This window comes from Acanthopagrus latus, chromosome 21 (assembly GCF_904848185.1).
Source record: "Acanthopagrus latus isolate v.2019 chromosome 21, fAcaLat1.1, whole genome shotgun sequence".
Taxonomy (NCBI): domain Eukaryota; kingdom Metazoa; phylum Chordata; class Actinopteri; order Spariformes; family Sparidae; genus Acanthopagrus; species Acanthopagrus latus.
In genome coordinates this window covers 6,833-31,910 of record NC_051059.1, presented here as the reverse complement: position 1 = coordinate 31,910, position 25,078 = coordinate 6,833, and the positions used below count along the sequence as shown (strand labels likewise).

At 42.7% G+C, this 25,078-nt stretch overlaps 1 protein-coding gene across 7 annotated transcripts; it reads left to right on the top strand.

The window, feature by feature from the left end:
- Nucleotides 1-901: 901 nt before the first annotated feature.
- Nucleotides 902-23,326, top strand: LOC119011715. 7 transcript variants are annotated; one of them, XM_037085056.1, is made up of 18 exons: nucleotides 903-972; nucleotides 2,698-3,062; nucleotides 3,207-3,305; nucleotides 3,447-3,510; nucleotides 3,691-3,794; nucleotides 3,886-4,158; nucleotides 4,353-4,368; nucleotides 4,565-4,660; nucleotides 4,785-4,852; nucleotides 4,987-5,211; nucleotides 5,366-5,404; nucleotides 5,528-5,656; nucleotides 5,748-5,826; nucleotides 5,920-6,000; nucleotides 6,075-6,155; nucleotides 6,327-6,413; nucleotides 8,525-8,687; nucleotides 22,827-23,326. In XM_037085056.1, the coding sequence occupies exons 2-14, from the start codon at nucleotides 2,970-2,972 to the stop codon at nucleotides 5,955-5,957; spliced, it is 1,323 nt and encodes a 440-aa protein (XP_036940951.1). In that variant the 5' UTR covers nucleotides 903-972; nucleotides 2,698-2,969; the 3' UTR covers nucleotides 5,958-6,000; nucleotides 6,075-6,155; nucleotides 6,327-6,413; nucleotides 8,525-8,687; nucleotides 22,827-23,326. The 7 variants fall into 7 exon arrangements, with proteins under 7 accessions (XP_036940956.1, XP_036940951.1, XP_036940955.1 ...); XM_037085061.1 differs by lacking the exon at nucleotides 8,525-8,687 and having other exon boundaries at nucleotides 902-972; nucleotides 4,987-5,151; XM_037085060.1 differs by lacking the exon at nucleotides 8,525-8,687 and having other exon boundaries at nucleotides 4,356-4,368.
- Nucleotides 23,327-25,078: the final 1,752 nt, after the last annotated feature.

The window sequence follows — 25,078 nt, the reverse complement described above, 5'->3', positions numbered from 1 at the left end:
CTAATAAGAAGAGAGAGTGACAGATTAATCAATGAGTCAGTTTAATACACACACACACACACACAAATAGACACAAACACACACACAGTATATTTCCCAACATTTAAACCATATTTAATGATTAATTTTTCATTCATTTAACGTGCAGCTCGACTGGACTCGGTATGCAATTATGCAACTCTGTAGAACATCAATTTTTCGCAACGTCAGTCCACTAATAAGAAGAAAGAGTGACAGATTAAGTAATGAGTCAGTTTAATCCACACACACACACACACACACACACACACACACACACACACACACACACACACACACAGACAGACAGACAGACAGACAGACAGACACACACACACACACACACACACACACACACACACACACACACACACATGCACACAAACACACACAGTATATATCCCAACATTTAAACTATATTTAACGATTATCTTTTCACTCATTCAAGCCTTCATAATCCATCCTCTGAAAAAAATAAACTGGAATGCTGTCTTAAATTTGTGTTGAAAAGCACTTTTAAGGTATTAATATTATCAATAATATTAATTCATTCATACTAACATTTTCATTAATGTATTCTATCATGATACGCAAATAAAATAAATAAAACATATATTGTTTTATGTTATTTAATAATATATAACATAATTCAACATCAGTCAATTAATATCATTATTAATTAAGTGTTCTAATTAACATTGATGTTTTGTTAATGTATTATATTCTAATACATTCATAGAAATATGTATAAATAATGGATGCAGCAAAGTATGGTCGTCCGGAGTCTGTGTCAAGTGCACAGATTATCAGCCATCTCATTGGACAAATCACCTCGGATACAGATGACAGACAACACAGGAGAACTCTGATTGGACAGTTGTGTGTGCATTATTTTTGGCCTTGATATAAAACCACTGATCCGGCTCTGCTCGATACCCTTTGACCTCGTCGTAGGTAAGTACCTGTTATGTCTGATATTAGCTTACTGAAATCGTTAATAAAAATGGATTTTATTGAAGCTAGACATTACTATCTCTCTCATGATCACGATAACTCATGATTTAGGGAAAAAAATGAATGTAATTGTTAATGATCGGTCTGTTTCAGCAGTATTAATCCGGAGGTACTTGGCTCAAAGTCACCGCTGTTGGCTTCGAGCGCGGCCTAATGTTTTATATACCGGAGCCGAGTAGCGCCGTTAGCTCGTCCTAATATTGTTGTATTGAAACAGACTGACGGAGCTCCGTTAGTGGAGTGTCAAGTGCACAGATAGCTAACGTTAGCTGTTAGCTCCGCTACCCGGAGCCCAGTAGCTCCGGGCCAACAGCGGAGTGTCAAGTGCACAGATAGCTAACAGCTAACGGACCTCCATTAGCTGTTAGCTCCGCTACCCGGAGCCCCGTAGCTCCAGGCCAACAGCAGTTAGCAAAGCTATAGGGGTCCATAAGTATATAATATGTCTATCTCGGTAACAGTAACGGGGCTCCGTCAGTCTGTTTCAATACAACAATATTAAGACGAGTTAATGGCTTTACTCGGCTCTGGTATGTAAAACATTAGGCCGCGATCTAAGCCAACAGCGGTGACTTTGCTTTTTCTATAAAGAAACATTAACCGGAGCGAAAAGCTAACTGCGCTAACTGTGCTAACATCCGTACACCTTTAACAAAAGTGAGGTAGTTGAATCTAACTGTCGTGATTTTGGGAAGATTAATTGTTTATGGTCAATGTGTTTCTATATAAGGTCGATCTGTTTTTATTTATTTATTTATTTATTTATTTATTTATTTATATATATATATATATATATATATATATATATATATATATATATATATATATATATATATATATATATATATATATATATATATAAGATCACTGAGCTAAAAGCTAAAACGTTAGGCCGCGCTAGATGCTAACTGCGCGAACCTTCGCCTTTTGTTCTCTCACGGCGCGAACGGTAGCCATTTTTCTCTCCGGGTGCGAATAGTACTGTCATGTCTAGGTCCTTAACACGGGTCAGATTTGTACTTGGAGATATTACACTCATTATTTTGGGATTTTTTTTGTTTGTTTTTTCTGTTTTCATACAAGAATATTAACTCAAGCTAAAAGCTGTATTTCATATCTAATTGTGTAGATTGTGACTAGTATTTAATACTCCCTTCTGTCTACTGAAAAACACATTTCTCCTGTTTGTGATAAGATGTGATTAAATGCTTTTCTATGTAGTTAGATAAATATCATACTTTAGATGTACCATACACTTTTACAATCTACCTTGATTAAATAGAAAAGGAAGCTTTTTGATACATGACTATTTTTTCTTGTGGTAATAAATGTGCATTCAGATGTTGATAAAATCCCGTACATTTGTTGTTAGGGTTAGTTATTTTTATCTTGTGTGTTATATTCATCATGTCATAGTAATTCTTTGTTCTTAGGAATAAACGATTTGATACTGTGTAGTATAAAATTGATATAATAATTACTATAAATGATAATTAAAATACTATAACATAGAATTATTTGAAGAAATACTGTGCCCAAAAACACACAAATTATGACAAGTACAGATGTTTAACTTGTGTCTGTTATGATATTAATTTGTTGCTAACACTGACTCGTAACATTTGAGAGACATTTATCTTTTTATTGCCTATTGTCTTTGACAAGATTAAAGGGTTCCTTTGCTGAGAGTGACCGCTGACAGCTAAGAGTGACCGTCATCGTTGATCCATTGCCCTCAACCTTCACAGAGCAGTATCACCACATCACCTACACACACACAATCACCACATCTTCATCTATTTATCAAATTTCATTTTATATATAAGATTATATTAGGTTGTCTTAGATTAGTTTACGTTACATTAGGTGGTTTAGGTTTAGGTCAGTTTTACAAGCATTTCTCGTTGTTTTTCTCGTTTTTATCTTCTATCAGCAGGATGCCAAGGAAGTCGAGGCGGTCTGTGGTGTTGAAGCAGCGCTGGAGGAAGCTCAACCTGGAGGAGCTGAGGTCTTCCCCCACCCCCCCGGAGGTACTTACGCAGTAGATAAGCCTCTGTGTCGCAGTGACAACTGTCTGCATGAAAATGGCGGTAGAAATGTTACATCTATTGCTTTCTCCTGAACTGCTGAGTTCTGAATGTCTGCCATGTCTTTTGATGTTAATTTTTCATCAGACGGTGTCCCCCCCGGCTGGAGAGGAGCCTTCCAGAGGGTCAAGGACCAAGAGGACCAGGGAGACCCACCCCCCCTGCTCCCGAGCTCCAGTCGGCAACGTATGTTCCTACCTCACACACACACACACAATGAGACATGTTTTATTATATTTTGTTTTAACTTGTATGTCTTTATCTTATGCTTGTTGTTATGATTATCGTTAATTTTTTTTTTTTTTTTTGTCTTTAATCTGTCATCAGGCAGTTGGATCTTCACCCCCAGCTAAGCCCTTCTGGAGCCCGGAGGATGTGCAAGTTCGTGCACGTAAGTATCTACTTGTTTTATCCCTAAATGATCAATGAATTAATTCATCATCAATATTGAACTTTTTCACCAGGTTTTCCTATACTTTTTTACTGGCATAAACAAGTGATTGTTGATATTTCCTAGTAGCCTTTCCTTCATCAGTTTAACCTTTTATCTATTTTGTACTTTACCAAACAGGCCGCGGTACCGGTTACCGCCATCCGGTGGAGACGTGGCCAACTTCGAAGCTCACTGGACGGAGCCACAAGTTGGTCATCCCACCCAAGTCTCCTGGCAAGCAGGTGCTATTATTGTCCAGTTTATGAAGGAAGTAATTGATCTTGAGAGGGATTAATGATTTTCATGCTAATGAAATTTTCTTTGTTGTTGCAGTTTGTTCTGATTGTCGGGGACTCCCATCTCCGGGCCCTCGTGGACCGTTTCGCCAAGATGCCAGAAGGGAAGTTTTCTTTTGGTATCATGTCGACCCCTGGGGCCCATGCTGCTCAGCTGCGCACTGAGTTCCTACATGCAGAGGTTCCTCAATCCCCTGATGCTGTTTGTGTTCTTGCTCCTAGCAACAACCTGACTACGAGCAGGACCGTCGACGAGGCAGCCGTCGACTACGCCCGATTCCTCACTGCTGTGAGGAGCCGCTGGTCGAAGGTAGGCTTTTATTTCATGTCTTGCTTGTCCTGTATTCTTAGTAGTTAAACAACACTAGAAGTACATTGACTACTTTAATTGTGTGAGCTTTCAAAAAGTGTGTACTAAATGTGGTGTGTGTGTGTGATTTTGAATGAAATTGTCTTTGGTGTTCTCTAAAATTTTGACTACGCCCGATTCCTCACTGCTGTGAGGAGCCGCTGGCCGGAGGTAAGCATTTATTTCATGTCTTGCTTGTCCTGTATTCTGAGTAGTTAAACAACACTAGTAGTACATTGACTACTTTAATAAGATTAATTGTATGAGCTTTCAACAAAAATGCACTAAATATGGTGTGTGTGTGTGTGTGTGTGTGATTTTGAATGAAACTGTCAGTTGGTGTTTTCTAAAATTTTGTTTCCTACAGGTCTTTGTGGTGGACTTCCCCCCCCCCGCCTGAATGTGGATGAGGAGCACCAGAGGGCCCTTCGCCACGCGTACCATCACGTGACAGCTCATATGGGTAAGTAACAAAAAAATATCTTGTCAATTAAAACAAGTAAAAGAAATGTACTTAAAAATGTCTGTGATGAACATAGTCATACATGTGTGAATATTGTAATAACTTTTTTTTTAAATGTTTTTAGGTTTGAGGTACTTCTCTGCGGAGGAGTACTTCCCCCGTACGCGCTTGGATCTGTGGAGCAGAGACGGCGTAAGTAGAGTATCTGTGTGATAGAGAAGGTCTAATTTGCTATAATTTCTTGTGTGTCGATATGAAACAGTCGACACGAGCTACCTTTTGAAGTTAAACTGTCTGTAAATGGATTTGTATCGTCATGTCTGCAGGTTCACCTGAGCGACCGTGAGGGTATGGGGATCCTCACCCAGCTGCTGTGGGCCTCCACGGAGCAGTTCCTCGAGACACCACCACCACCTCCCCCTCCCCTGGTGTCTCCTACCCCTTCACAGCCGCTTAGGAAGGTTTCTCCTAAGCTGGTTGTGAAGGGAGAGGTACGTGCTCCTCTGTCTCCTGACCCCTTCCAGTGGAAGGTCGTTGGTCAGAGCAGCAAGGTTAGTAGGTTTATGTTTTTTTTGTTTTTTTTTTGTTTTTTCATTATAATATTATGTGTCTTTTTTACATGTGTTTGTGTACATTTTGGTTCACGGGTTCACAGTCATAACTAAAAAGCACCTATTTAATCAAATATGTGATGTGCTTTCCCAGCCACAGGTTCCTGGTCCAGCCAGCATGGCTCAGCAGCAGGTGACTTATTTTTCTTTTTCTTTTTCTTTTTTTTTCACAACAAGTTAACTGGTTAGTATTTAAACTTTGTGTATTTGACCTGACAAATATTCATTTGTCTTTGTGGTGTTTTGTCTTCCATAGGAGAAGGAGTCCTTCCTTCCACTGAACCCACGGTGGTTCAGTAGCACGACCCTTTGTGCTATGGAGGAAGTGTCTCCTTCTCAGCCTTCTGACGTGGTGGACGTCCCATCTCTTCCAGCGCGCAAGAAGGTAAATTGTGTGACATCACTTCTCAGCTGTATTATAAAGTTTCTCCTTGTTCCCTACAGTTACTGGTTCTATGTTTTATTTGACGGTGCAGGTGGCCTCCCCAGCGGCAGCCAGGCGTCATAGGACCACGGAGAGACACCCCCCCCCGCACCCAAACTTCAGTGACCAACGTATGTTACACTCTGACACAAGACACACTCTCACTCAGAACAGTGTGTTCACTGAGACGTGTGAAGTTTAACATATTTGTTCTCATGTGTCAGCAGCTGGTTGGATCCCCTCCAGTCAGGTTGTCCTGTAGTTTGGGTGATCCGGCGACCCCCTGCTGTTCACTGGTTGCGAAGGTAAAGATTATTCCTATTGAATAAAGTTCATAATGTCGTTAAAGTCTTCATTTATTATTGTTATTTGTTCTCAGGTGGCCAGGATGAAGACCCCTTCACCGGCTGGACCATCCCAGACCATTAAAGCTGCCTGTCACTCTCCTCGCCCAGTTAAGGTATTTACTCCACAACAGACACACACAGAACGTTTACTCTAAAATGCTGTAACTACATTAAACTGGTTAATTTAACATCTCTGCTACTATTATCTTTCGCTGCAGTTCACAAATGTCAGTGACAGTGTTACCTCATGTCTAGATATTAACTGGTGTTATTACTTATCACAGACCATCGGGACACCAGTTCCCTCATTGTCCTGCTGGCACTGGATTATCGATGACGGACTTGCCACCTCTCATTCCCCTTCCAAAGAGGTAATGATATTTACATTTGGGTTTATTGTGGGCTTAATAAAGTGTTAGAGGTAAAGTGTGGTTTACTATTTATTGTTTTCATGTGTAAATAGTGTGACACACGTACAAGGGATGTATCAGAGTTAAAGGTCCTTTAAAGCCTCCTTCAAACTTTGGTCAAGATGACAAGGGATGACAAGGTTTATGATGTTCTCAAAACATTTAAATTTGAAATATGGAATAATCTGTGTTAGTAATGTGTTCAAGTCAAGTATGATAATACTTAAGGTCGTTTAAAAGCATAATAATCATTTGTGTATATGTTTATCTATATGGTAAATTGATCAGGAAAATTTGGTGGAAATGATATTGTATAATCAGATAGTTTAAAGCTGCAGTAGGTAAAATGTTTTTAGTCACATTTGCTTAAACTGTCACCCTGCTATGACCGTAGTATATGTAAAAGTTAATTACTACCACTACCATACTACCACACTAATAATGTTAACTAGGCTTATGTCAGTTTAACACTGTTGCCCTCGATAGAGTGCTGGCAAAGGGAGATTCACTTTTTGTAGGTGTAAAACAACAGCTGATCCAGGAAAAAAGATTCTGCAGTGACCATCTCGCTGTCGAAGAACTGCCCAAACAAGTCCTGACTGACACAGATATGTGTAACGTCCACATGCCTGAAATCAGGTGTGGACTTGTGGAAGCCAGGCTTGGTATCTGCCCCTTGCCACACAGTTGGAGTGTCTGTCAGGTGACGTTAATCTGGCTTTAGTCATAAGTCAAGAGTGTATTGCAGTTTTCCGTGACCACTCAGGCAGGTATGGTGTGTTTGATTCACACTCAAGAAGTGTGATGGGCTTACCTCACCCCCACGGAACTGCAGTTATGAAGACCTTCTCAAAAATCAGTGACTTGGCTGAACACCTGCACAAACTCTTTGCAAATTGCGGCCCTTCTGCCAGTTACGAGTTTGTGCCGGTGTCATTCGAAGCCATTGGTTCAAGAGAATGCCCTCAGGTATCTCTGGCACACAGCGTATCCAGGACAGCTCTCCCACAAGCAGCAGAGCGCGTCCTCAAGACGGCTCCTGCACCGTCAGCAGCAGAGAGCGCGTCCTCAAGACGGCTCCTGCACCGCCAACAGCAAAACATTTCACAAAGTTGCCAAAGCAACAGTGACGAAGAGCGATGCATCAAGCCAGCAAAAAACACACATTACTGTCTGGTAAAGGAAAAAAATTGAATATGAAAGAAAAAAAGTACAGAAGCTGTCTAGAATTTAGAAGAAAGAAACTCCAAGCACAAAGAAGAAGATATGCTCAAGGCAGTCTCCATCAGAATCAGCGATTACTTTCCTTCAAATGTTACTATGAAAATGTTCAAGATAAGAAGAAGGAAGAACTCGTCAGAAGAGGGAACAGGGAAAATGCTACTTTCAAGAGACAACGGAAGACTTGCATCACAAAGAGCTACAGGGAAGGATGCCACGTTCCGCACCACTCAAAAGAAACACATTCGAGATAGATACAGGGAAGGATGCCACGTTCCGCACCACTCAAAAGAAACACATTTGAGATAGATACAGGGAAGGATGCCACGTTCCGCACCACTCAAAAGAAACACATTCGAGATAGATACAGGGAAGGATGCCACGTTCCGCACCACTCAAAAGAAACACATTCGAGATAGATACCAGTCAGATACAGTGTTTCAGAGCAGACAAAAATTTGGCATGTCTCAGAGATACAACACGGATCAAAACTATAGCCAAAAGAAAAAGCAAGATTTCAATCTCAGATATCACAGTGATCCGGAATTTAGACGTCGTTTTAATCAACGTTGTAACCAGCGGAGAGGAACCAAATTGGCCACAAATGCTGCCTTTAGCACATTTTACAAGATGCAGAGAGCGCTTAGAATCAGGAGAAAATACAGACAAATTGTGCCCCACCGCCCCCAGCCCCTGATTGATCCGGTGATGGAAGCAGCCATAGCTGTCTTTCGTGAGTCCAGAACCATGTTTCCTAATCAGGTCAAAGAATGCAAAAGACAAAAATATTGTAAACACACAAAAGTCACAGCAGCATGCTTGACAGGAAACTATGTTCACTTTTGTGACAGTGACTGCTCTACCCCTTGCTCTGTGCCACAAGAAAGACTGCATGAGTGGATATGCTAGGCCAACAGAGAGCAGTCAACGGAGCTGTTGTGTGCGTTGCATCAGAGGTGGAAGTGACGAATAAACACCACGGATCGGGAGCTCTTCTTGAGGCGTAAGCTGCAGGTACGGGCTACAGCCTCTTGAGCGCTGAACTCTCTGTGTTTAGAGTAGGCCTGCATAATTTGTTTCATTTCGTCGCGCTTCTTAACATCAGATGTCATCTTTGATAACGTTCTTAAGGAATTCCGTCATCTCGTGCTCCGGTTTCATTACATATGATATCATATACATGATGATATACATGAGGATGCCACGTTCCGCACCAGACAGTAGAAATACATTCAAGATAGATACAAGGAGGATGCCACGTTCCGCACCACTCAAAGGAAACACATTAGAGATAGATACAAGGAAGATGCCACAGAAACAGATTCGAGATAGATACAAGGAAGGATGCCACGTTCCGCACCACTCAAAAGAAACACATTAGAGATAGATACAAGGAAGATGCCACGTTCCGCACCAGACAGTAGAAACACATTCGAGGTAGATACAAGGAAGATGCCACAGAAACACATTCGAGATAGATACAAGGAAGATGCCACAGAAACACATTCGAGATAGATACAAGGAAGGATGCCACGTTCCGCATCAGACAGTAGAAACACATTCGAGGTAAATTCAAGGAAGATGCCACAGAAACACATTTGAGATAGATACAAGGAGGATGCCACGTTCCGCACCACTCAAAAGAAACACATAAGAGGTAGATACAAGGAAGGACGCCACGTTCCACACCACTCCAAAGAAACACATTCGAGAAAGATACAAGGAAGATGCCACGTTCCGCACCAGAAAGTAGAAACACATTCGAGACAGATACAAGGAAGATGCCACGTTCCGCACCAGACAGTAGAAACACATTCGAGACAGATACAAGGAAGATGCCACGTTCCGCACCAGACAGTAGAAACACATTCGAAGTAGATACAAGGAAGATGCCACAGAAACACATTCGAGATAGATACAAGGAAGATGCCACGTTCCGCACCAGACAGTAGAAACACATTTGAGGTAGATACAAGGAAGATGCCACAGAAACACATTTGAGATAGATACAAGGAAGATGCCACGTTCCGCACCAGACAGTAGAAACACATTCGAGATAGATACAAGGAAGGATGCCACGTTCCACACCAGACAGTAGAAACACATTCGAGACAGATACAAGGAAGATTTCACAGAAACACATCTGAGATAGATACAAGGTAGATGCCACGTTCCGCACCAGACAGTAGAAACACATTCAAGATAGATACAAAGAAGGATGCCACGTTCCGCACCACTCAAAAGAAACACATTAGAGATACATACAAGGAAGATGCCACGTTCCGCACCACTCAAAAGAAACACATTCGAGACAGATACAAGGAAGGATGCCACGTTCCGCACCACTCAAAAGAAACACATTCGAGATAGATACAAGGAAGATGCCACGTTCCGCACCAGACAGTAGAAACACATTCGAGATAGATACAAGGAAGATGCCACGTTCCGCACCAGACAGTAGAAACACATTCAAGATAGATACAAAGAAGGATGCCACGTTCCGCACCACTCAAAAGAAACACATTAGAGATACATACAAGGAAGATGCCACGTTCCACACCACTCAAAAGAAACACATTCGAGACAGTTACAAGGAAGGATGCCACGTTCCGCACCACTCCAAAGAAACACATTCGAGAAAGATACAAGGAAGATGCCACGTTCCGCACCAGACAGTAGAAACACATTCGAGATAGATACAAGGAAGGATGCCACGTTCCACACCAGACAATAGAAACACATTCGAGACAGATACAAGGAGGATGCCACGTTCCGCACCAGACAGTAGAAACACATTTGAGATAGATACAAGGAAGATTCCACAGAAACACATTCGAGATAGATACAAGGAAGATTCCACAGAAACACATTCGAGATAGATACAAGGAAGATGCCACGTTCCGCACCAGACAGTAGAAACACATTCGAGATAGATACAAGGAAGATTCCACAGAAACACATTCGAGATAGATACAAGGAAGATTCCACAGAAACACATTCGAGATAGATACAAGGAAGATGCCACGTTCCGCACCAGACAGTAGAAACACATTCGAGGTAAATTCAAGGAAGATGCCACAGAAACACATTTGAAATAGATACAAGGAAGATGCCACAGAAACACATAAGAGGTAGATACAAGGAAGGATGCCACGTTCCGCACCACTCCAAAGAAACACATTCGAGAAAGCTACAAGGAAGATGCCACGTTCCGCACCAGACCGTAGAAACACTTTCGAGACAGATACAAGGAGGATGCCACGTTCCGCACCAGACAGTAGAAACACATTCGAGGTAGATACAAGGAAGATGCCACAGAAACACATTCGAGATAGATACAAGGAAGATGCCACGTTCCGCACCAGACAGTAGAAACACATTCGAGACAGATACAAGGAAGGATGCCACGTTCCGCACCAGACAGTAGAAACAAACACATTCGAGATAGATACAAGGAAGATGCCACGTTCCGCATCAGACAGTAGAAACACATTCGAGGTAAATTCAAGGAAGATGCCACAGAAACACATTTGAGATAGATACAAGGAGGATGCCGCGTTCCGCACCACTCAAAAGAAACACATAAGAGGTAGATACAAGGAAGGACGCCACGTTCCACACCACTCCAAAGAAACACATTCGAGAAAGATACAAGGAAGATGCCACGTTCCGCACCAGACAGTAGAAACACATTCGAGACAGATACAAGGAAGATGCCACGTTCCGCACCAGACAGTAGAAACACATTCGAGACAGATACAAGGAAGATGCCACGTTCCGCACCAGACAGTAGAAACACATTCGAAGTAGATACAAGGAAGATGCCACAGAAACACATTCGAGATAGATACAAGAAAGATGCCACGTTCCGCACCAGACAGTAGAAACACATTTGAGGTAGATACAAGGAAGATGCCACAGAAACACATTTGAGATAGATACAAGGAAGATGCCACGTTCCGCACCAGACAGTAGAAACACATTCGAAGTAGATACAAGGAAGATGCCACAGAAACACATTCGAGATAGATACAAGAAAGATGCCACGTTCCGCACCAGACAGTAGAAACACATTTGAGGTAGATACAAGGAAGATGCCACAGAAACACATTCGAGACAGATACAAGGAAGGATGCCACGTTCCGCACCACTCAAAAGAAACACATTTGAGATAGATACAAGGAAGATGCCACAGAAACACATAAGAGGTAGATACAAGGAAGGATGCCACGTTCCGCACCACTCCAAAGAAACACATTCGAGAAAGATACAAGGAAGATGCCACGTTCCGCACCAGACAGTAGAAACACATTCGAGATAGATACAAGGAAGGATGCCACGTTCCACACCAGACAATAGAAACACATTCGAGACAGATACAAGGAGGATGCCACGTTCCGCACCAGACAGTAGAAACACATTTGAGATAGATACAAGGAAGATTCCACAGAAACACATTCGAGATAGATACAAGGAAGATGCCACGTTCCGCACCAGACAGTAGAAACACATTCGAGATAGATACAAGGAAGATTCCACAGAAACACATTCGAGATAGATACAAGGAAGATTCCACAGAAACACATTCGAGATAGATACAAGGAAGATGCCACGTTCCGCACCAGACAGTAGAAACACATTCGAGGTAAATTCAAGGAAGATGCCACAGAAACACATTTGAAATAGATACAAGGAAGATGCCACAGAAACACATAAGAGGTAGATACAAGGAAGGATGCCACGTTCCGCACCACTCCAAAGAAACACATTCGAGAAAGATACAAGGAAGATGCCACGTTCCGCACCAGACCGTAGAAACACTTTCGAGACAGATACAAGGAGGATGCCACGTTCCGCACCAGACAGTAGAAACACATTCGAGGTAGATACAAGGAAGATGCCACAGAAACACATTTGAGATAGATACAAGGAAGATGCCACGTTCCGCACCAGACAGTAGAAACACATTCGAGACAGATACAAGGAAGGATGCCACGTTCCGCACCACTCAAAAGAAACACATTCGAGATAGATACAAGGAAGATGCCACAGAAACACATTCGAGATAGATACAAGGAAGATGCCACGTTCCGCACCAGACAGTAGAAACACATTCGAGATAGATACAAGGAAGGATGCCACGTTCCGCACCAGACAGTAGAAACAAACACATTCGAGATAGATACAAGGAAGATGCCACGTTCCGCATCAGACAGTAGAAACACATTCGAGGTAAATTCAAGGAAGATGCCACAGAAACACATTTGAGATAGATACAAGGAGGATGCCGCGTTCCGCACCACTCAAAAGAAACACATAAGAGGTAGATACAAGGAAGGACGCCACGTTCCACACCACTCCAAAGAAACACATTCGAGAAAGATACAAGGAAGATGCCACGTTCCGCACCAGACAGTAGAAACACATTCGAGACAGATACAAGGAAGATGCCACGTTCCGCACCAGACAGTAGAAACACATTCGAGACAGATACAAGGAAGATGCCACGTTCCGCACCAGACAGTAGAAACACATTCGAAGTAGATACAAGGAAGATGCCACAGAAACACATTCGAGATAGATACAAGAAAGATGCCACGTTCCGCACCAGACAGTAGAAACACATTTGAGGTAGATACAAGGAAGATGCCACAGAAACACATTTGAGATAGATACAAGGAAGATGCCACGTTCCGCACCAGACAGTAGAAACACATTCGAAGTAGATACAAGGAAGATGCCACAGAAACACATTCGAGATAGATACAAGAAAGATGCCACGTTCCGCACCAGACAGTAGAAACACATTTGAGGTAGATACAAGGAAGATGCCACAGAAACACATTCGAGACAGATACAAGGAAGGATGCCACGTTCCGCACCACTCAAAAGAAACACATTTGAGATAGATACAAGGAAGATGCCACAGAAACACATAAGAGGTAGATACAAGGAAGGATGCCACGTTCCGCACCACTCCAAAGAAACACATTCGAGAAAGATACAAGGAAGATGCCACGTTCCGCACCAGACAGTAGAAACACATTCGAGATAGATACAAGGAAGGATGCCACGTTCCACACCAGACAATAGAAACACATTCGAGACAGATACAAGGAGGATGCCACGTTCCGCACCAGACAGTAGAAACACATTTGAGATAGATACAAGGAAGATTCCACAGAAACACATTCGAGATAGATACAAGGAAGATGCCACGTTCCGCACCAGACAGTAGAAACACATTCGAGATAGATACAAGGAAGATTCCACAGAAACACATTCGAGATAGATACAAGGAAGATTCCACAGAAACACATTCGAGATAGATACAAGGAAGATGCCACGTTCCGCACCAGACAGTAGAAACACATTCGAGGTAAATTCAAGGAAGATGCCACAGAAACACATTTGAAATAGATACAAGGAAGATGCCACAGAAACACATAAGAGGTAGATACAAGGAAGGATGCCACGTTCCGCACCACTCCAAAGAAACACATTCGAGAAAGATACAAGGAAGATGCCACGTTCCGCACCAGACCGTAGAAACACTTTCGAGACAGATACAAGGAGGATGCCACGTTCCGCACCAGACAGTAGAAACACATTCGAGGTAGATACAAGGAAGATGCCACAGAAACACATTTGAGATAGATACAAGGAAGATGCCACGTTCCGCACCAGACAGTAGAAACACATTCGAGACAGATACAAGGAAGGATGCCACGTTCCGCACCACTCAAAAGAAACACATTCGAGATAGATACAAGGAAGATGCCACAGAAACACATTCGAGATAGATACAAGGAAGATGCCACGTTCCGCACCAGACAGTAGAAACACATTCGAGATAGATACAAGGAAGGATGCCACGTTCCGCACCAGACAGTAGAAACAAACACATTCGAGATAGATACAAGGAAGATGCCACGTTCCGCATCAGACAGTAGAAACACATTCGAGGTAAATTCAAGGAAGATGCCACAGAAACACATTTGAGATAGATACAAGGAGGATGCCGCGTTCCGCACCACTCAAAAGAAACACATAAGAGGTAGATACAAGGAAGGACGCCACGTTCCACACCACTCCAAAGAAACACATTCGAGAAAGATACAAGGAAGATGCCACGTTCCGCACCAGACAGTAGAAACACATTCGAGACAGATACAAGGAAGATGCCACGTTCCGCACCAGACAGTAGAAACACATTCGAGACAGATACAAGGAAGATGCCACGTTCCGCACCAGACAGTAGAAACACATTCGAAGTAGATACAAGGAAGATGCCACAGAAACACATTCGAGATAGATACAAGAAAGATGCCACGTTCCGCACCAGACAGTAGAAACACATTTGAGGTAGATACAAGGAAGATGCCACAGAAACACATTTGAGATAGATACAAGGAAGATGCCACGTTCCGCACCAGACAGTAGAAACACATTCGAAGTAGATACAAGGAAGATGCCACAGAAACACATTCGAGATAGATACAAGAAAGATGCCACGTTCCGCACCAGACAGTAGAAACACATTTGAGGTAGATACAAGGAAGATGCCACAGAAACACATTCGAGACAGATACAAGGAAGGATGCCACGTTCCGCACCACTCAAAAGAAACACATTTGAGATAGATACAAGGAAGATGCCACAGAAACACATAAGAGGTAGATACAAGGAAGGATGCCACGTTCCGCACCACTCCAAAGAAACACATTCGAGAAAGATACAAGGAAGATGCCACGTTCCGCACCAGACAGTAGAAACACATTCGAGATAGATACAAGGAAGGATGCCACGTTCCACACCAGACAATAGAAACACATTCGAGACAGATACAAGGAGGATGCCACGTTCCGCACCAGACAGTAGAAACACATTTGAGATAGATACAAGGAAGATTCCACAGAAACACATTCGAGATAGATACAAGGAAGATGCCACGTTCCGCACCAGACAGTAGAAACACATTCGAGATAGATACAAGGAAGATTCCACAGAAACACATTCGAGATAGATACAAGGAAGATTCCACAGAAACACATTCGAGATAGATACAAGGAAGATGCCACGTTCCGCACCAGACAGTAGAAACACATTCGAGGTAAATTCAAGGAAGATGCCACAGAAACACATTTGAAATAGATACAAGGAAGATGCCACAGAAACACATAAGAGGTAGATACAAGGAAGGATGCCACGTTCCGCACCACTCCAAAGAAACACATTCGAGAAAGATACAAGGAAGATGCCACGTTCCGCACCAGACCGTAGAAACACTTTCGAGACAGATACAAGGAGGATGCCACGTTCCGCACCAGACAGTAGAAACACATTCGAGGTAGATACAAGGAAGATGCCACAGAAACACATTTGAGATAGATACAAGGAAGATGCCACGTTCCGCACCAGACAGTAGAAACACATTCGAGACAGATACAAGGAAGGATGCCACGTTCCGCACCACTCAAAAGAAACACATTCGAGATAGATACAAGGAAGATGCCACAGAAACACATTCGAGATAGATACAAGGAAGATGCCACGTTCCGCACCAGACAGTAGAAACACATTCGAGATAGATACAAGGAAGGATGCCACGTTCCGCACCAGACAGTAGAAACAAACACATTCGAGATAGATACAAGGAAGATGCCACGTTCCGCATCAGACAGTAGAAACACATTCGAGGTAAATTCAAGGAAGATGCCACAGAAACACATTTGAGATAGATACAAGGAGGATGCCGCGTTCCGCACCACTCAAAAGAAACACATAAGAGGTAGATACAAGGAAGGACGCCACGTTCCACACCACTCCAAAGAAACACATTCGAGAAAGATACAAGGAAGATGCCACGTTCCGCACCAGACAGTAGAAACACATTCGAGACAGATACAAGGAAGATGCCACGTTCCGCACCAGACAGTAGAAACACATTCGAGACAGATACAAGGAAGATGCCACGTTCCGCACCAGACAGTAGAAACACATTCGAAGTAGATACAAGGAAGATGCCACAGAAACACATTCGAGATAGATACAAGAAAGATGCCACGTTCCGCACCAGACAGTAGAAACACATTTGAGGTAGATACAAGGAAGATGCCACAGAAACACATTTGAGATAGATACAAGGAAGATGCCACGTTCCGCACCAGACAGTAGAAACACATTCGAAGTAGATACAAGGAAGATGCCACAGAAACACATTCGAGATAGATACAAGAAAGATGCCACGTTCCGCACCAGACAGTAGAAACACATTTGAGGTAGATACAAGGAAGATGCCACAGAAACACATTTGAGATAGATACAAGGAAGATGCCACGTTCCGCACCAGACAGTAGAAACAAACACATTCGAGATAGATACAAGGAAGATGCCACGTTCCGCATCAGACAGTAGAAACACATTCGAGGTAAATTCAAGGAAGATGCCACAGAAACACATTTGAGATAGATACAAGGAGGATGCCGCGTTCCGCACCACTCAAAAGAAACACATAAGAGGTAGATACAAGGAAGGACGCCACGTTCCACACCACTCCAAAGAAACACATTCGAGAAAGATACAAGGAAGATGCCACGTTCCGCACCAGACAGTAGAAACACATTCGAGACAGATACAAGGAAGATGCCACGTTCCGCACCAGACAGTAGAAACACATTCGAGACAGATACAAGGAAGATGCCACGTTCCGCACCAGACAGTAGAAACACATTCGAAGTAGATACAAGGAAGATGCCACAGAAACACATTCGAGATAGATACAAGAAAGATGCCACGTTCCGCACCAGACAGTAGAAACACATTTGAGGTAGATACAAGGAAGATGCCACAGAAACACATTTGAGATAGATACAAGGAAGATGCCACGTTCCGCACCAGACAGTAGAAACACATTCGAAGTAGATACAAGGAAGATGCCACAGAAACACATTCGAGATAGATACAAGAAAGATGCCACGTTCCGCACCAGACAGTAGAAACACATTTGAGGTAGATACAAGGAAGATGCCACAGAAACACATTTGAGATAGATACAAGGAAGATGCCACGTTCCGCACCAGACAGTAGAAACACATTCGAAGTAGATACAAGGAAGATGCCACAGAAACACATTCGAGATAGATACAAGAAAGATGCCACGTTCCGCACCAGACAGTAGAAACACATTTGAGATAGATACAAGGAAGATGCCACGTTCCGCACCAGACAGTAGAAACACATTCGAGATAGATACAAGGAAGGACGCCACGTTCCGCACCACTCAAAAGAAACACATTCGAGACAGATACAAGGAAGGATGCCACGTTCCGCACCACTCAAAAGAAACACATTTGAGATAGATACAAGGAAGATGCCACAGAAACACATAAGAGGTAGATACAAGGAAGGATGCCACGTTCCGCACCACTCCAAAGAAACACATTCGAGAAAGATACAAGGAAGATGCCACGTTCCGCACCAGACAGTAGAAACACATTCGAGATAGATACAAGGAAGGATGCCACGTTCCACACCAGACAATAGAAACACATTCGAGACAGATACAAGGAGGATGCCACGTTCCGCACCAGACAGTAGAAACACATTTGAGATAGATACAAGGAAGATTCCACAGAAACACATTCGAGATAGATACAAGGAAGATGCCACGTTCCGCACCAGACAGTAGAAACACATTCGAGATAGATACAAGGAAGATTCCACAGAAACACATTCGAGATAGATACAAGGAAGATTCCACAGAAACACATTCGAGATAGATACAAGGAAGATGCCACGTTCCGCACCAGACAGTAGAAACACATTCGAGGTTAATTCAAGGAAGATGCCACAGAAACACATTTGAAATAGATACAAGGAAGATGCCACAGAAACACATAAGAGGTAGATACAAGGAAGGATGCCACGTTCCTGCACCACTCCAAAGAAACACATTCGAGAAAGATACAAGGAAGATGCCACGTTCCGCACCAGACCGTAGAAACACTTTCGAGACAGATACAAGGAGGATGCCACGTTCCGCACCAGACAGTAGAAACACATTCGAGGTAGATACAAGGAAGATGCCACAGAAACACATTTGAGATAGATACAAGGAAGATGCCACGTTCCGCACCAGACAGTAGAAACACATTCGAGACAGATACAAGGAAGGATGCCACGTTCCGCACCACTCAAAAGAAACACATTCGAGATAGATACAAGGAAGATGCCACAGAAACACATTCGAGATAGATACAAGGAAGATGCCACGTTCCGCACCAGACAGTAGAAACACATTCGAGATAGATACAAGGAAGGATGCCACGTTCCGCACCAGACAGTAGAAACAAACACATTCGAGATAGATACAAGGAAGATGCCACGTTCCGCATCAGACAGTAGAAACACATTCGAGGTAAATTCAAGGAAGATGCCACAGAAACACATTTGAGATAGATACAAGGAGGATGCCGCGTTTCGCACCACTCAAAAGAAACACATAAGAGGTAGATACAAGGAAGGACGCCACGTTCCACACCACTCCAAAGAAACACATTCGAGATAGATACAAGGAAGATGCCACGTTCTGCACCAGACAGTAGAAACACATTTGAGGTAGATACAAGCAAGATGCCACAGAAACACATTCGAGATAGATACAAGTAAGATGCCACGTTCCGCACCAGACAGTAGAAACACATTCAAGATAGATACAAAGAAGGATGCCACGTTCCGCACCACTCAAAAGAAACACATTAGAGATAGATACAAGGAAGATGCCACGTTCCACACCACTCAAAAGAAACACATTCGAGACAGATACAAGGAAGGATGCCACGTTCCGCACCACTCAAAAGAAACACATTCGAGATAGATACAAGGAAGATGCCACAGAAACACATTCGAGATGGATACAAGGAAGATGCCACGTTCCGCACCAGACAGTAGAAACACATTCGAGATAGATACAAGGAAGGATGCCACGTTCCGCACCACTCAAAAGAAACACATTCGAGACAGATACAAGGAAGGATGCCACGTTCCGCACCACTCAAAACAAACACATTCGAGATAGATACAAGGAAGGATGCCACGTTCCGCACCACTCAAAAGAAACACATTTGAGACAGATACAAGGAAGATGCCACAGAAACACATTCGAGATAGATACAAGGAAGATGCCATGTTCTGCACCACTCAAAAGAAACACATTCGAGATAGATACAAGGAAGATGCCACATTCCGCACCAGACATTAGAAACACATTCGAGATAGATACAAGGAAGGATGCCACGTTCCACACCAGACAATAGAAACACATTCGAGACAGATACAAGGAGGATGCCACGTTCCGCACCAGACAGTAGAAACACATTTGAGATAGATACAAGGAAGATTCCACAGAAACACATTCGAGATAGATACAAGGAAGATGCCACGTTCCGCACCAGACAGTAGAAACACATTCGATATAGATACAAGGAAGATGCCACGTTCCGCATTAGACAGTAGAAACACATTCGAGGTAAATTCAAGGAAGATGCCACAGAAACACATTTGAGATAGATACAAGGAAGATGCCACAGAAACACATAAGAGGTAGATACAAGGAAGGATGCCACGTTCCGCACCACTCCAAAGAAACACATTCGAGAAAGATACAAGGAAGATGCCACGTTCCGCACCAGACAGTAGAAACACATTCGAGACAGATACAAGGAAGATGCCACGTTCCGCACCAGACAGTAGAAACACATTCGAAGTAGATACAAGGAGGATGCCACAGAAACACACTTGAGATAGATACACAAGGAAGGATGCCACGTTCTGCACCACTCAAAAGAAACACATTTGAGATAGATACAAGGAAGGATGCCACGTTCCGCACCACTCAAAAGAAACACATTCGAGATAGATATAAGGAAGATGCCACGTTCTGCACCAGACAGTAGAAACACATTCGAGGTAGATACAAGGAAGATGCCACAGAAACACATTCGAGATAGATATAAGGAAGATGCCACGTTCCGCTTCACTCAAAAGAAACACATTCGAGACAGATACAAGGAAGGATGCCACGTTCCGCACCACTCAAAAGAAACACATTCGAGATAGATACAAGGAAGATGCCACAGAAACACATTCGAGATAGATACAAGGAAGATGCTACGTTCCGCACCAGACAGTAGAAACACATTCGAGATAGATACAAGGAAGGATGCCACATTCCACACCAGACAGTAGAAACACATTTGAGACAGATACAAGGAGGATGCCACGTTCCGCACCAGACAGTAGAAACACATTTGAGATAGATACAAGGAAGATGCCACAGAAACACATTCGAGATAGATACAAGGAAGATGCTACGTTCCGCACCAGACAGTAGAAACACATTCGAGATAGATACAAGGAAGGATGCCACATTCCACACCAGACAGTAGAAACACATTTGAGACAGATACAAGGAGGATGCCACGTTCCGCACCAGACAGTAGAAACACATTTGAGGTAAATTCAAGGAAGATGCCACAGAAACACATTTGAGATAGATACAAGGAAGATGCCACAGAAACACATTCGAGATAGATACAAGGAAGATGCCATGTTCCGCACCAGACAGTAGAAACATATTCGAGACAGATACAAGGAAGGATGCCACGTTCTGCACAGACAGTAGAAACACATTCGAGACAGATACAAGGAGGATGCCACGTTCCGCACCAGACAGTAGAAACACATTCGAGATAGATACAAGGAAGGATGCCACGTTCCACACCAGACAGTAGAAACACATTCGAGACAGATACAAGGAAGGATGCCACGTTCCGCACCACTCAAAAGAAACACATTCGAGACAGATACAAGGAAGGATGCCACGTTCTGCACCACTCAAAAGAAACAAATTCGAGATACATACCAGTCAGATACAGTTTTTCAGAGCAGAAAAAAATTTGTCATGTCTCAGAGATACAACACGGATCAAAGCTATAGCCAAAACAAAAAGCAAGATTTCAATCTCAGATATCACAGCGATCTGGAATTTAGACGTTGTTTTAGTCAACGTTGTAACCAGCGGAGAGGAAACAAATTGGCCACAAATGCTGCCTTTAGCACATTTTACAAGATGCAGAGCGCGCTGAGAATCAGGAGAAAATACAGACAAATTGTGCCCCACCGCCCCCAGCCCCTGATTGATCCGGTGATGGAAGCAGCCATAGCTGTCTTTCGTGAGTCCATTAGACATGGACCCACATACACTTGTAACAGAACCATGTTTCCTAATCAGGTCAAAGAATGCATGCTTGACAGGAAACTATGTTCACTTTTGTGACAGTGACTGCTCTAACCCTTGCTCTGTGCCACAAGAAAGACTGCATGAGTGGATATGCCACACATGGATGAGATCATGTGTCAAAAGGGGGAATGATGAGTGAGATACAAAGATATTGGTTCACAAAGGGCTTCTCAGCCTTCTCCCAAACTTTTTGCAAAAGGTGTGTGATCTGTGCCACAAACAATGCAGGGGGAGGTCTTCGGACGCAACAGGGTGCCCATCCACCCCCTGAAAGATCATTCAATCATTTACAAATGGATTTCATTGAACTAACACCTAGTGAGGGAAAGAAATACTGTCTCGTGGTGGTCGACATGTTTTCTAAGTGGGTGGAAGCTTTCCCTACATCCAAACAGGATGCGGCAGCAGTTGCAAAAGCTTTAATCACAGAAATCATCCCACGTTGGGGAATTCCAGCTAAAATATCCAGTGATAATGGCACACCTTTTGTAAATACAGCCCTGAAAACTGTGGGGGACTACTTAGGTATTAACCTTAAACAGCACTGCCACCACCCAGCAAGCGGAGGTGCCGTAGAAAGAGAAAATGGCACCCTGAAAAACAAGCTTGCTAAATGTTGCGAAGAAACAGGTCTGTCATGGACCAAAGCCTTGCCAACCGTCCTCATGCACATGAGGGCTAGAATCAGAGCTAAAAACAACCTTAGCCCTTTTGAAATCTTGTTTGGTCAACCTCTGCACACCGGGATTGGGCCCGGCACGAGACAGCTCCCAGGGACAGGTCAGTGTGAGGATGAAATGTTGCGTTATTGTGCAAACCTGTCCTCTGTTCTTTCTGATATTCACAAACAGGTTAAGGGCGCTCTGCCTGCCCCAGCAGCCCACAAACTGCATGATTTGGAGCCAGGGGATTGGGTCGTCATTCAAGATCTCAGGAGGAAGAACTGGAGAGCTCGCAGATGGAACGGTCCGTTCCAAGTGCTTCTGACCACGGAGACTGCAGTGAAGATCGCAGAGAGAGCCACCTGGGTTCACGCCAGCCACTGCAAACGGCACCAAAGTGCTTTATTGTAGAATAATCATGACTGATGTTTGAGCATGTCTTTTGAGCTGTGAAAAGAATCTGTTTTCCAAGCTGACTTGATTTTTTTTATCCTTCACTATTACTTACGAAGGAATTTTTTTATATAGTCTGTAGTGAGCATAGTATGCTCAAAGGGAGGAATTGTGATGGAAAAAAACCTTTTCATTATGGGTTGATGAATTTTGAACTATTTTGTTGAATATGATTTCTTAACATTTATCTAACTTGCTTCATGTGACTGATATCTTATGCAAATGTATGAACACCTGACCTCTGCCCTATATGATTGTAATAGAGTCACGAACCAGCCAAAACTCAGATAGAAAGTCACCCTCTTCTCATGTTTTATGTCTGAAAATTTTATGCTTCGCACAGAGTCCCAGGTCATGCGTCATGAAGTTTTAACGTTATGTCTTGTGACGATGAGAAGCCTGTCTGATTGGGATAGTCGTATGTAGGTATGTGCGTAGCTTAATCACTGCTGGCGCCGAGAGTGCTTGTCTCTTTCCCTGACCTTGTTGTTATCTGTGTATGAATTGTGAACACTCCTTTACTCTGGGCTCATTCACTTGGCTCATGAATTTGACCGGGTGGTGAGTCCATCTGCAGATGGTTGGATTAAACTTACAGAAAAGACAGATCTGACTTTACTCTTTTATTGACAGAAATTTCCACCACAGCTTGAATACAGCTTAATCTGCTCTAACTGCCTAAAACAAGCTCCCAGCGCTTTAAATCGCTTGATTTGGCAAGAAAAGACGTCTGACTGAAATGAATGATGAAACAAGTGAAACCATTTTTCCACACTATGTTTAGGTCAAATTCATACATTTTGAGCAAAATCTAAGCTGAGAAAGCATTTTTGGCTTGAATACAGATGAATCTGCTCTAACTCCCTAAAACAAGCTCCCAGCGCTCTAAATCGCTTGATTTGGCAAGAAAACACGTCTTAATGAAAACAATGTTGAAACAAGTGAAACCATGTTTCCACAACATGTTGAGGTCAAATTAATACATTTTGAGCAAAATCTAAGCTGAGAAAGCATTTTTGGCTTGAATACAGATGAATCTGCTCTAACTCCCTAAAACAAGCTCCCAGCGCTCTAAATCGCTTGATTTGGCAAGAAAAGACGTCTGACTGAAATGAATGATGAAACAATTGAAAGCATGTTTCCACAGTATGTTTAGGTCAAATTCATACATTTTGAGCAAAATCTAAGCTGAGAAAGCATTTTTGGCTTGAATACAGATGGATCTACTCTAACTCCCTAAAACCAGCTCCCAGCGCTCTAAATCGCTTGATTTGGCAAGAAAAGACGTCTGACTGAAATGAATGATGAAACAAGTGAAACGATGTTTTCACACTATATTTAGGTCAAATTCATATATTTTGAGCAAAATGTAAGCTGAGAAAGCATTTTTGGCTTGAATACAGATGAATCTGCTCTAACTCCCTAAAACAAGCTCCCAGCGCTCTAAATCGCTTGATTTGGCAAGAAAACACGTCTTAATGAAAACAATGTTGAAACAAGTGAAACCATGTTTCCACAATATGTTTAGGTCAAATTCATACATTTTGAGCAAAATCTAAGCTGAGAAAGCATTTTTGGCTTGAATACAGATGAATCTGCTCTAACTCCCTAAAACAAGCTCCCAGCGCCCTGAAACGCTTGATTTGGCAAGTAAAGACGTCTGACTGAAATGAGTGATGAAACAAGTGAAACCATGTTTCCACATCATGTTTAGGTCAAATTCATACATTTTGAGCAAAATCTAAGCTGAGAAAGCATTTTTGGCTTGAATACAGATGAATCTGCTTTAACTCCCTAAATCAAGCTCCCAGCGCCCTGAAACGCTTGATTTGGCAAGGAAAGACGTCTGACTGAAATGAGTGATGAAACAAGTGAAACCATGTTTCCACATCATGTTTAGGTCAAATTCATACATTTTGAGCAAAATCTAAGCTGAGAAAGCATTTTTGGCTTGAATACAGATGAATCTGCTCTAACTCCATAAATCA

Excerpts from the sequence above, each read along its gene's own strand:
- LOC119011715 (XM_037085055.1), top strand. The coding sequence starts at position 2,970 with ATGCCAAGGAAGTCGAGGCGGTCTGTGGTGTTGAAGCAGCGCTGGAGG. Across the intron at positions 3,511-3,690 it reads GGATGTGCAAGTTCGTGCAC|GCCGCGGTACCGGTTACCGC; the intron begins GTAAGTATCTAC and ends TTTACCAAACAG. Across the intron at positions 3,795-3,885 it reads CCAAGTCTCCTGGCAAGCAG|TTTGTTCTGATTGTCGGGGA; the intron begins GTGCTATTATTG and ends TTGTTGTTGCAG.